Consider the following 14,189-nt stretch of genomic DNA (forward strand, 5'->3'; position numbering starts at 1 on the left):
CAGAAATCCGTGTAAAAAAATGCGTAACTTTGGAAAAAAACTCGGTGTAAAAAACCTTATAAAAAAGACCTCAGTGTACACCCGGTTTCCTGTGTTGGATTCCGGGTGTACCGAAAATAGTGGACGAAACCTTTAAAATAGAGCTCATTTTATGTTCCCCTATACTATTGAACCGATTTTCACTAACTTAAATTCGATGATGAATCGATTTTCACTAACTTAAATGTTACTCGATCAAATGAAAAACTAGGAACGTTGATAAAAATGAAAAATTCTTCAACTTTGCTGTTAAATGCAATCATTTTTAAATTTAATTAAGAATGTAAGATTCTAGATTTCAACCCAAACATGGACCATTCTAATGACCCTTTATATCAAAAGAAAAGACATCCGATTACACAGAACTTTTATGGTGTCTTCACAAAAGTAAAATAAAATTTAATATAGAAAATATTGTTGTCTAGCTGTCCCGTTTCGGACCACTGTGCACTGGTTATAATGCTTCATTACTGTTGTAAACTTATATATAAATAGTTCGAAAAAATCTTGTGATTCTACATCCCATAAGATGCACATAAATGGAGCGTCGTATTTCACACAAATTTATATTCAAGAACATGTAGAATTGTGTGATTTGAAAATTACATGGCTTGAAATCAAATGAAATAAAAAACAAAAGATCGATTGCAACAATGCGACTTGAACCGAGAAACATTAGATCACAAAGCACGTCAGTTAATCGACAGAGCCACAGAAGCACATATCTGGATAATAAATATTTGATACAAATAAATACATACAGCGGCACTTGATAGAAAAGTGCAAATTACACTCGGAACCAATAAAATTATGTACGAATGGAATATTGCGTCATTTGACAAGTTAAATAGTTATGGATTGTATCGTATTTTACCGATTTGTTATGCATTTGGCTTTCCATATCGGGCAACAATGTTTAAAGAGCCCAAACGTATGCGATAATATTCACAGTGTGAAATGTTGATTACTGCTATGATCAGGGTTAGAAATGATCGGGTAAGTAATTGCCTCAACCCGAACCCGCCCCGTATGGAAAATAAAAAAAAAAACTCAAATCCGAACCCGACCTGTACTCGATAAAAATATAAATTTATACACGTACCTGAACCGAATCCGAAAAAAAAAAAAATCAAACTCGCATGTTCCTTACTCTGCGGTGTCTCACGCGAGACTAAATCAATAGCTTACGTACTTTCTTAGTTTTATTTATGTGAATTTATATCTTTTCTTTTATCTCATAAAACATTAGAAATTGCATAAAACATTGCTTCCGAAATTTTCACTGTGCCTAGCAAAATATACTTTAAATTCGTGTATAATTACAAATGCAAAAATATGCTCGAATGAAGCATTTCATTTATAATAAGGTACGAATAGTGAGCATGCATTGAGAAATGACTTGTGTAATAATATTCAAAATTTGATTTTCATTCCAAACTTGGTTTTCGTGGTTCATAGATAAAGATTAATATTTTGTATATATTTTATCCTTTGTATACAGAACATACAAAAAAAATTGAACAGTTATATTTGTAAATGCCGTACAGTTTTACTGGTTGGCGAACAGATAGTTTTTTTTTTATGAAAATTCGGACTTTATTTTTCGTAACATAGAAAAAATTAGCGAAGTGAAATTTCATCGTTGAAAAAATTCAATTTGCAATTTAATTTATAAACGCAGGACTTTCACTTTGCTAATTTTTTACTGTTATTTCCAGATATTTAATATGTAATTAGTTGAAGGCTAATATTAAAAAAATAATTAACGCTCTCTATCTACAAACAATGAAAACCGCTCAAAACTCATACAATTAGCGCTTCAATCACGAAACTCATTCCTGCGTATTCTTCCTAGAAAATTTTAGACATTTCCAGACAACATTTTAAAAAATTCGGCTTAGTGTCCGAAAAGCAATGAATTTAAGAAAAGTCAATTTTGAAGAAAATCGAAAGAATGGATTTCTGATCCACCCTAACATAGAAATAGTCACCTTAATGGCAAAATGAAAAAAAAAAAACAGGTCAAACATTTTTTGATGGAGAGCGATTGTACCAATACCAAATATTACGAGGTTTCGAGAGATATATATGCAAGCGGTATGTTGAAAATATTTTAGAAAGTCTATTTGAAAGAAATCAATCAATTGTTGCTCTTTTATAATAAAATATTCAACTTTTAAAGGGATCTGTCACGCATGCGGTAAAGGATCGACATCCTAGCTCAAACTTTATAAATACAAGAAGGAAAGCTTCAACTCTAACCTCTGAAATATCTACGAATTTATTGTAAAATAATCTACCTTATTTTCAACAAGCAGAAGATTACTTTCAGTGTAAAAAATATATTTTTTTTAATTTTTTGTTTTCTTTTTACGTTTTGTCTATCAATTCTAAGTCTGTTTGAAAAGGCATAGAATTGATACCTGAGAAGGGTTGTAGACAGCATATCGATATACCCGTGTCTGTTACTATTTCGTGACATTTGTTATGAAATATGATTTTTTCAGATTTTTTTTTAATAAAGTGTAATCAAATGGAATTTTTTTTCTTCCAAAGTTCATTCTATTAACCAGTGATTTGATTTTTTTTATATATCTGAACATATCAAAATTTCTTTATAAATATCATAACGCCTATCTGTAAGTATAATTTGGTTATTATCGCAAATCAAACATATTGCTTGAGTAGCCTTAATAATTTCAATATCTGAAACAACTGAAACCGGTTTGTTTTGCAACAAACAGAATGTTATTTCAATGACAATGTCGGTTGTGTCAACCAGAGATGCCATTTATACAGATTTATCTGTATTATTCAAATTTTTACATGCTCATACAGATTTAATACAGAGTACAGATTTAATACAGATTTCCTCAATTTAATACAGGTTTATACAGATCTCACAAAAAGTAAGAAAGACAAAAACTAAACTTTTCTCTCTGAGCTATCTTTTAGTATTTGATTCCAGTTACGAGATAAAAGTGTATCAACCAACAGACAAATCACAAATTTATATGGAGATCTGTTGTGATATCCATTCATATTATAATTTGAAACCAATTTGATTTGATATTCAATAGATTGAAACATTACTGTCAAACTGAGAGTTGTATGACCCTACTTGACGTTGCATTTTGGGCGTTGAAATTCCATGTCAAATTATGAAGTCAACATTTTCAAACTAGATAAATATATGGAATTACAATTCAATTGTTGTGGATAAAAAAATTAAAAAAAAACTATTAAACTTCATCGTTGAATATTCTTGTGAGCTCTGCAATGACTGATTGAACCTACCATCCTACAACCACAATCTATTGGTATAACATCTTTTAGTGTCATTTTGTTGTAAAAATTTCATTTTATTAGTGAATAATTTCTATAAAAAATAATAAAATTAGTGAATATTTTCTATAAAAATATCTGGCATCTCTGGTGTCAACTGAAATATTCACGCTTAAAAATAGTTACTCAAAAATGAGTAAGATCTCACTCATCTACAGAAAAAGTGGAACAACTCTAATTTAGAGTAACTCCAAAGTTACTCAAATTTGAGTTCTTCCACTGGAAACGATATTTGGGTAAAATCTACCGATTTACTGAGTAATACTTAATTTGTACGTGTACCAAAAATAGAGTAACTATCACTCAAATTTTGAGTGAAATTTTATTTCACATATACCAAATTTGCAAAAAAATTGCTCCTTTTCTGAGTGTATTGTATTAAAATATTAAGTAATTGAACTCAATACTATATCAAGTGGTGGTCGCTTGGAGTTGTGTGTCAATCGCAAATTAACATACATGTCAGTTATGCTCAGGCACCAATCATACACTTATTCCTCATAAATGACATTTGAGCATATTCGTTTCCATTCTAAAGCACAACACGGAGTTTATCATTCCGGTTTTTGCAGACACAACACCGTGTGTGTTAAGCGACTCACCCTCGAAACACGCGATCTCACTAACAAAAAATACAACCTGTTGCTACAAATGGTTATTACAACTTTTAGACTGATCTTGCGAATAGTGACAAAAAAACGAGTTCTTGCGTTAAACTCAAATTTAGAGTTGAAGTTACTCAATATCATTGATGATAACTACTCAATTTTTGACGTTTCCATGTATCATTTGAAAATGAGTAACTAGTACTCAAACTCTGAGTACCTTTTTCTAAGCGTGTTCATTGCAATTGTAAGGTTTGCGTCCTGACTGACTGACAGTATTTTCCCAACTGGAAAATAGAGTTGATTCAACCATAGTTTCTGCTAATTGAAACACAAAACGGACTATCGAATTCAGAAAAAAAACCATCAATATTCTGGTTGAATTGGGATCGTGGGTGTATCAGATTCTCTTATATTCACGTCTAAAAAATCACCACCCGTAACAATTTTGTTAGATCTAAAGCGATTTTCCAATTTATACTGTGAACGTTTATCGCTATTACCAATATCTCTTTAGGATTCATCATCTATCCGGAGACCCAAAAAAAAACGTCTGAACCTAAAAAGCTTTTTTCGTTATTTATAATAAACAAGGCTTTCAAAGAGAAAACAGTATTTGAAAATACAATCCCCGAAAAATGCCAGCTTTTGGGCCAAAACAATAGGATATCAAAAACCGCTTTACATTACCGTACGTCAAGCGAAACGTGCCAAGCAAACAGTGAGTGGAATTTTAATTCGTTAACGTTTGTCAACGACCATTATTTTTCGGGCCCCAAACACTATGTCCATCTTAGCCGGTGCCGTCCCTTAACGGTTTTGTTTTCGAAACAACATCAACAACAACGTGCCAAACGTGCCTACAAACCTATATTCCAACATCCAATACCAGCAGTGACCGTGACCGATACCGATCACTGGAAGCTCCGGTCTGGGGTAAGAGGAATTTTTTTTTGTTTTTTAGGTGAACCAAATTTTTTGCCGGCCTTTTTGTGGTTTCAACTCCAATATAGACCGACTCGTTATGGGATCAATGAAGGCAACGCCACGTTCCACACCCGGCATCCAATGGTGGTGTTTACTTTCCGCGTATCGGTATGCTCCTCGTTGAAAAAAAAAGAAAAACGAGAATCGAGGTATCGAAAACTAAACCTCCCGACTAGGGTGAAACTCGTTTGCTGTTCCGTTTGATTCCAATGAAGCAATTATTGCCAAGGAAAATTTGATTATTTCCGGATTGAACGGAAGCCAAATTGACGACGCAATTATAAGCGATTGAGTACGCAAGTTCAGGATATAAATATCAAATTCTTTACTCTATGGGATGGGATGAAGCAACAATCGAGGCAAATTTTCTATATCAATGGGAGACGCAGATATAGTATGTACTAAAAAGCGAAGCTATTTAATAAAATTTGACGTTTTCCTATGGCGAAAGCTACAAAAGAACTTACTCGCGCTTTTCACGAGGTTTTGAAACACTTCAAAGGAATCAAGTCACATATACGACATGAATAGAAATGTTATTTCCATTACCACAAGCTTCGAAGAGTTCAACCATGCTCACAGCAGGTGAAACGGCAGGCATAAGCGATCGAACTCTAATCTCTGGTGGAATTATCAACCAGAACACCATTCGGCACAACCCGAAAACGTTTCTCTTTTCAGGATAAAAACATGTCATCGGTTATGATTCAAGTTATTTCGTTTGAACCGTAATTTTAAGCTGGTTTTACTCATTCGAATGACTGGTTTTTGTTATTTATGTTACTTAGACATTTCTGATGGTCGGAGTGCGTCAACTGCCACATACATACAAAAGCATTCCTAGCTCGCGGTGCAATCAAAGCGATAAGTTGAAGTTAGCTAACGTGACTGTTAGGAGAGTGAGAACATGTCATCCCTACCGTTAGGAACAATAAAAAAAGAACATTTTATCCGAATTGTTGGCAATTTCTTAAGCTTTATACAGGATTTGACAGGTCGTTTGGAATGACACTGGCAAAATATTTTTCCTTCAAACGAACAGCTGTCGTCACTTTCCATACAGTCACTCTAGTACAAGCATTCAACGTATTCTGCTACTTGCTGAATAACATCAAAAATTTAAATATCTCCGTTTTAAACAAACAGGATTATTAGACCTGACGGAATGTGTCGAGTCAAATTAACATATTGAAATTGAATTGAATATTTTTCTGCATCTTCGATTACGAGCTTGTGTGCAGCATTAAGCTCTGGGTGCGAGAACTTTTTCAAGGGATTCTATTTTCATTGCCACAAAGGGTTGTTGTTGCAATTGTCATCTCTTTAGTAGAGTCGCCATGTTATTTCACCGATCAGTTGAAGTTCCAATCAACGATGTTATATGATAGAATCAGATACAATATCTTTGCTTCGGCTCTGATAAGTAATACGGCAGAAAAAATAGTTCATTGCATAGGGCGCTGGTCTTACAAGCCAGTTGTTATATGTCCGAGACCCGACCTGGAAGGATTCTTAGTATCAGTAAGATCGTAGTACGTACTAGCCATGCAATGATTATGTACGCTAGAGTCGGCTTCGAAGTCTGTTGAAAACAGAAAGGCCAAATTCCACACGAAGGAAAATTTTTCAAATATTTCAGTATAGTGATATTTTTCCTTTGATTCAATTCTTACCACAAATAACAAAAAGGTTTTCATGTGTCGTGCTTAACTCTGCACATCAATGTTGAAATCAGGATTAAAAATTTAAGCTCTACTTCGATATCCAAACGTTTCAATTGCACACGAGTTCGATGAAAATTAATCATATTCGATTAATTCACAATGCTTGGCCGACACGAGATTGCTGCTATTCATCAGGCAATATTTGTTTCACAGTTCTATTGGATTAATTATTGCTTTATTTTGCATTATGCTTTATTTTGCATTATGCAAGGCGTAAAACACTAGCAAATGTATACTAGATAAATTCATCCGATTCTCATCGAAAAAAACTTCAATTGCATCTACTCATCAGTGGAATATACCAACCGTTTCGGAATACTCGCTCGGAATACTGGTCTTATAAGACAGTCGCCGTAAGTTCGAGTTCCGACCTGACAAGATTCTTAGTGCCATTAGGGTCATAGTACACTAGCAATGCAATGATTCTCTATTAATCGGCTGCGAAGTCTGTTGGAGCAGAAAGGGAAAATTCCACAAAGGGAATATAATATCAAGACTTTAGCAATTTACTGAATGCCGGATGTGTTTATCGTCGATTGATATCGTTTGCTAAAAGGTTAAACCGATTGCTGAAGATTTAATACTTCAATACAATTTTTTATAGGTTTAGACCTAAAAACGTAAGCGTTCAAGTCCAAAAAAAGACAGAAATATTTGAGAGAAAAGGGAGTACTACTATGCTCCTCTCCAAGCACATTCAAAAATTGATACCGTCAAGAGGACGCACTCATTTGTAAACTGTAATTCCGGAAGCGGAAGTCGGATCCAAATTATATTCAGGATCTTTGTATGGGACTATGAGACCTTTCGTTTGAATCTAAGTTTGTGAAAATCGGTTTAACCATCACCGAGAAAAATGAGTAACATTATTTTAACATTTTTAATGCATTATTTTCACAGTTTTGGTGCATATCACCCTGTAACTCCGGAACCGGAAGACGGATCCAAATAAATTTTGAGAACTTTGTATGGGACCGTGAGACCTTTCAATTGAATTTAAATTTGGGAAAATCGTTTCAGCCGTCTTTGAGAAAAATGGGTGACATTATTTTTCACATTTTTACGCAATATTTCACATTTTTGGTGCATATCACCCTGTAATTCCGGAAGCGGAAGTCGGATCCTAATGAAATTCAGGAACTTTGAATGGAACCGTGTGACCTTTCATTTGAATCTAAGTTTGTGAAAATCGGTTCAGCCATCCTCGAGAAGAGAGAGTGAAATCATTTTCACATTGTTGGGCATATCACCCTGTAATTCCGGAACCGAAAGTCGGATCTAAATGAAATTCGGGAACTTTGTAGGGGAGCATGAGACCTTTCATTTGAATCTAAGTTTGTGAAAATCGGTTTAGCTGTTTTCGTGCATAGTGACATTGTTTTCACATTTTTAATGCATTATTTCACATTTTTTGTGCATATCGCCCTGTAATTCCAGAAACGAAAATCGGATCCAAATGATATTCAGGAACTTTGTATGGGACTATGAGACCTTTCATTTGAATCTAAGTTTGTAGATATCGGTTCAGCCATCTTCGAGAAAAGTGAGTGAAATTATTTTCACATTTTTGTTCATATAACTCTGTAATTCCGGACCGGAAGTAGGATCCAAATGGAGTTTGGGAACTTTGTATGGGACTGTGAGACCTATCATTTGAATCTAAGTTTGTGGAGATCGGTTCAGCTATCTCCGAGAAAAGTGAGTGACAATATTTGCACACACACAGACATTTGCTCAACTCGTCGAGCTGAATCGAATGGTATATGACATTCGGCCCTACGGGCCTGGGTTCAAAAGTCGGTTTTTGCAGTGATTGTATAGCCTTTCTATATGAGAAAGGCAAAACAATTTTTTTTGAGATGACACTAAATCTCGACGTTTCATGCAATTCTAAGACGTTTGACATAAAAAAAATTTATTTCGTAAATCTCATATGGTAATTTTTCAAGATCTAAAGTTTTCAAACCTTAATCGCTGGGTAGCACCCCTTACCTATGTCCGATTTAGCTCAGATTTTGCATGGGGACTTTTTTCGTGGTGCTTGAATTTTTGAACAATAGCGCTTAACGAAATTAGAGGTGATCCCAAAATATAGGCACCCTTATATATATTAGAGCGATAAAAAAGGCGGGTGAGTAATGTCAGAGACATAACTGGATGTCGTGAATACGAAAAAACTGACACGCTCCCATCACTTTTCCGAATATCAGTTAGTTGATTGATTGTATGAATTGTGCAAGCTTTCCTCTTTTTCACTAATAGAATTTGAAGCGATACACCTACATTAAAGTACAGATTAGTTACATTAAACAGCTACTATTCTACAACTATATATTCCAAACTTGAAACAGATCCTTTTTAATTTGCTAATATAGGAAGCTAGGTACAACAAATTTGTAGTTTATTTTTATTGAAGCTATGAAGTTCGAAGATATCTGATTCTTCTCGAAATTCCAGTACGAGACAATTGCAATGGCCTGGTCTGAAATGAATCTACGATCTTCGGTATGCAAGAGTGATTCTAATAATAATAATAATAATGATAATAACAATGATGATACAGATTAATCTGCATATATGGCAACCCTGTTTCGCAAGGCATATTTTCACACGACCCCATACTAGTATAAAGATGTGTTCAACATTCGCTTTCGCATTGCCGTTCGTAATTGAATGTGTTAGGAATGGTACAAATCTGCTTTTCTACCTGTTTTCGGAGCCATCGTTCTGACGGTGTCTCGTACGTACAGAGTAGCTGCTTTAACTTAAATGACGCTATTTCTCACATCACATTTCCTTTTATACGTGCTAGTGGTAGCACGGTAGGACTTCCCCTTTGTTGGAATTCCTTTCCTATACGCAGAACGGGAAACAGTGAAACGATATAAAAGAGAGAGTTAGCAGAGCGGCAGCCAATACTGAATTGGTCGTCGAGCTGTTAACTGCGTACTGTGGATTTTTTACGCAGAAACACGCACACAGGAGGAACAGTTAAGGCAAGGCAAAGTCCCGCTTAAACCGTGCTGGTCTGAAGTGCCCAGTTGGCGGCAGAATCCATCGTTTGCCTCGGAAGGGGAACTACGCCGAGCGTGTCAGTGCTGGTGCATCGGTCTATCTGGCGGCAGTGATGGAGTACTTGGTTGCCGAAGTGTTGGAATTGGCCGGTAACGCTGCCCATGACAACGAAAACGAAAATCATCCCTCGCCATCTGCAGCTGGCCATCCGTTGAAAACCCCGTCCTTTTCAGGATGACCACATCACTGTGATAAAGAAATATTTAGAATTGCTTTAAGTTTAGCCAGTTCTGATACGCCTGGAAAGTAGAATGCGCAAATCAAGTGGAAACATTTGTTCTAACAATTTTTGTTTTCGGCCGCATACTAAAGTAATCGCGACAAAAATACATATTGATCTGTGGCAACTCTGTTTCGCACGGCATATTTGTATACTAGTATAAAGTTGTGTTCAAAATCATCACTTTCGCTTTCGCATTGCCGTTCGTAATTGAATGTGTTAGTGACGGTGCAAATTATTTTAACTCCCATCTTGATGAATCTTTTGGTAGGAAATATTGAGATCTGAGATGGTTCTCGTGTGTGTCTTGTTTCGGCAATGGGCCTTGCTGGACTTTTTGGCTGCCTTTTTCGGTGTCATTGTGCTGACGGTGTCTCGTGCATTCATATCGGGAAACAATGAGACGACAGGTCCTCGATGTTGCTGTCGTGTGTCTTGTTTCGGGAAGAGTTGCTCAGCAAATGGTAGGAAAAATGAACCATTCAACTTTTATATGGGTGCTCTTGTATAGATACAGACATCTCGCGTTCTGATTGGCTGGTGCTGTCATGGGTTAAATCAAACAGGTTTTTCAATAGTGTACTATTGAAAAACTTCAATATTGTTGTAATACACGTTCAAGTTGAAGATTTTCGATTCTATTGGTAGTTAGATTATATAAATCCTTCTACAGATCACTGAGCTATGAGCTTTCAAAATACGAGAAAGGCAAACGCGCCTTATGAATTATCTTCTTTGATACTCGTTTATACCAAACATTTCAGAAAAGTTTAATTGTGAACTATTTAAGAATATGTCACACAACTGAAAGTTTTATCATAAAATTGTGATCATATTTCCGATGGCATGTAGCAAGAATTATGTTGATTCGTTAGATATAACAGGAGATATTCACGATCAAAAACTTATCACTCTCTCAGAGGGTAAATTTTGAAAAGGCGCCCCATAGTACAGTAAGTCGTATTCACGACAAAACAACACGTTTTGTCGGTTAGGTCATTCATACCATCACATCTCCGGAACCAGTTCGCTCGTACATCTCAACCAAGTCAGTCGATAAACCAAAACCGCTTACGTTCGAGACAGAAGAAATCAAGTACAGTATTGTGTAGTGAACAATAGAACGATCTCGAAATTAGTGAACCAAATGAACAAAAGCGACCACTGATACGAAAGAATACAATTGTTGTTGACTTCAGACGGTGCAAAATTCGACCTTCGATACGAGAACTTGAAGGTTTGCTTAAGGAGCAAATGCACATTGACATTAAACGTGTGCATTTACTTCAATGCAATAAGACCAATAATGTTGTTTATATCCAGTTCTATAAAGAGTTGAATGCAATTCAATTCGCTAAAGACAATAATAATGTGCACTATGTGGAGCATGAAAATATCAAGTACAACATTCCAGTATATATGGAAGATAGTGCTATAGAAGTGCGTGTGCATGATCTATCATCATGCGTCCCCGATCCTTATATTCGCGCAACTATGTCCCAATACGGAGAGATTCTCTTTATCGAAAAAGAAAAGTGGAAGAATTTTTTCTCCGGTATTCTAAATGGCGTACGTTTGTTACGCATGCGCTTGAGGAGGCCTATACCTTCTTATGTGATTCTCGGTCAGGATACAAGAATACCGTGCAAATCACTTGTTACCTATGACAATCAGATGGCCACATGTCAATATTGCCAAAAAGCTGTTCACTACGGTAAGCCATGTGATAAACCGGACAAGGAGACAATCACACCAAAGAACAACGGTGCTTCCTTTACACCAACCCCAAGCAACCCCAGTACACCTGTGACAGTCACCAACAACAGGGAAGTATCCCCTTCAACGAAACCATCCAACGTAACCCCTATAGAACAAAGTACACCAGCTGCAGTTAACAGCTTACCAGCCAACCAACCAGCAACTGCAAACAATGTACAACAAGGCGCATCTACAGCAACTAGCAACGAAATCAACAACAATACCACGGCAATGGATGACGAGACGAACCACGAACAAACTGCCCCTCAATCCTCGCAGGAGGAAAATGGAAGCTCCTCTCCACTTAGAAAAAGGGTGACAACGAGATCCAATACAAAAAAAAATTTATCTAAAAACTCAGCTAAATCGGCCACGTAAAGCTTGTACGCAAATAGGCCTGAATAAAATATCTTTTAAATAAAAAAAAATCTATGGAACCAAATGTCACAGCCATTTGATCTTCGAACTTGAACAATGGCTCGACAGTAGCTTTCAAACGAGCCTTAGTTTGTTAAAATCGGTTCAGTCATTTCTGAGAAAATTGAGCGTTAAAAATATCTTCGAATAGTGCACACTTACAGACATTTTCCGATCTCGTCGAAGTGAGTCGAATGGTATATTGCACTATGGGTCTCCGAGGCTCCATTCGAAAGTCGGTTTTTCTCGCAACAAACGATACAATTCATAGCTAATTAACTTGTCAAATGCTCAATACATTCGTACAGAATTTAACAGGCCTCGAGTCTATGGATTATGTGGCTCTGTCGATTAAATGACGTGCCTAATGATCTAACATTTTTAGGTTCAAGTCGAGCTGTTGCTGTCGATCTTTGGATTTTTATTCCATTCGATTTAAAGCCGAGTATTTTTCAAATCACACAATTTTACATGTTCTTGAATATGAACTTCTGGGAAATATGACGCTCCATTTATGTGCATCAAATAAGATGTGGAATCACAAGGATTTTTCGAACTGTGAAGAACCATAGTTTAAAAGAAAAATGTTTTAAGCAGATCTCATACCCAAGTTGGCAAGTTTTGCGACGATTTAATCAATTATTTCCAGTATGCTGCCACCGGAGAAAAGCTGATTAATGTAAAACCTGAGCGTTCGGAGCGTTCTACGAAGTTGGACTCATTAAATCATACCCTTGCTGAGACACGTTTCCTGGCCGTAATTAAAAACAAGCTCATATTTCATAATCGCAGGTTGTCGCAAAAGTTGAGCCGTGGAAGTAAAATTGACAACCAACAAAACATCTGTCGGTGGTTTTCGTTTCCCGTGCCATGTCTGGACTGTGATCTCATCCAGTCGTCTAGCTTATTGTGTGTTGGTGTTCGTTTGTTCGTTATGTTGTCATCTTGAGCAAACTCCCGTGAAAAACGAATTATGAACTTTTTTTTTCTCCGTCGCACTCCGCCTCAGACACTTCCGGTATCTTGTTAAACCGAGTCTTGTTTTTTTTTCACTGGTGGAGGCTTCACTTCACTGTCACTTTTCTTCTGTTTATCACCGCGTATTGAATAATCGTTGATCTTGCACGTCCTTCTGCTTCCCTGGCTTCCCTGGTCGATGGTGGCACATGGCATGTTTCATAATCGATTTGAGTTACCCGCACCACCATTTACAATCAAAACTTTACCGGTACCACTAAACATCAGGCCGGCCGATCGATTTCGGTTCGGTTTTGGTTCGATGGATTGTGATTGAGCCGGGTAAAAACTTACCTATTGCACGCATCCACCGTTGTTTGGGGCACGACTGAAGAACTAACCACCGACTGAGCCTGACAGGCAAAAAGCTCCGACTTGCAACGAGAGCGAAAGTGAAATGAATTGTCGAAAGTTTTACCCGTTTGGTTTTATATACATAATATCATATGTATAAGTTTGAGCTTCCCCGCATTCGCATATGGATAGTAACGGTACGTGGAACCGGGTAATCCAAAGTTTGGTTTTGGCACAACGCTGCTTTCTGTTCTGTCCGAGAGAGAGAGAGAGTCGCGAATCAACGCGGTCCGCAAACCGTGAACCGGCTCCGCACACTGGTTGGCGGTAGTTTAGTGGGGGGGATTGAAGGTTCTTTCTCCCGCCACTAATCAAGTGAAATATCTGGCATGATAATTGCCAACAACCACGGCCCAGCTAACGGTTGAGAAGTACAATGTTTTGATCGAATTCCGGTACAGAGTCGGATTTCGGGACAGAGCTACATCATGTAGACTGACGTTTGAATGTTCTAATAACTCCTCCAACTGTGACGGTCATTTGAAATCCTGAGATTTTCAAAACTCGACTAATCACATTGGAATCAGGCTTTAAGATTATTTACTCGACCGAACTCATCGTCTCTGTCGCTTCATTGTGTCACAGAAAAGGCGAAGGTTTGTTTACCGGGTGGTAAAGTAAATAGAAAACACAATCGCTTGCCACAAG

General features: G+C 36.8%; 1 protein-coding gene across 1 annotated transcript in view; it reads right to left on the minus strand.

The window, feature by feature from the left end:
• The window catches only part of LOC131438197 (uncharacterized), a 48,296-nt gene extending 34,703 nt beyond the window's left edge, over positions 1 to 13,593 (minus strand). Inside the window, exon 1 of the mRNA XM_058608054.1 lies at positions 13,482 to 13,593. Coding sequence (XP_058464037.1) covers positions 13,482 to 13,494 — 13 coding nt within the window. The 5' untranslated portion in view covers positions 13,495 to 13,593. The remainder of the gene's footprint in view (positions 1 to 13,481) is intronic.
• Positions 13,594 to 14,189: the final 596 nt, after the last annotated feature.

The sequence above is a fragment of the Malaya genurostris genome, chromosome 1, assembly GCF_030247185.1.
Source record: "Malaya genurostris strain Urasoe2022 chromosome 1, Malgen_1.1, whole genome shotgun sequence".
Lineage (NCBI taxonomy): Eukaryota > Metazoa > Arthropoda > Insecta > Diptera > Culicidae > Malaya > Malaya genurostris.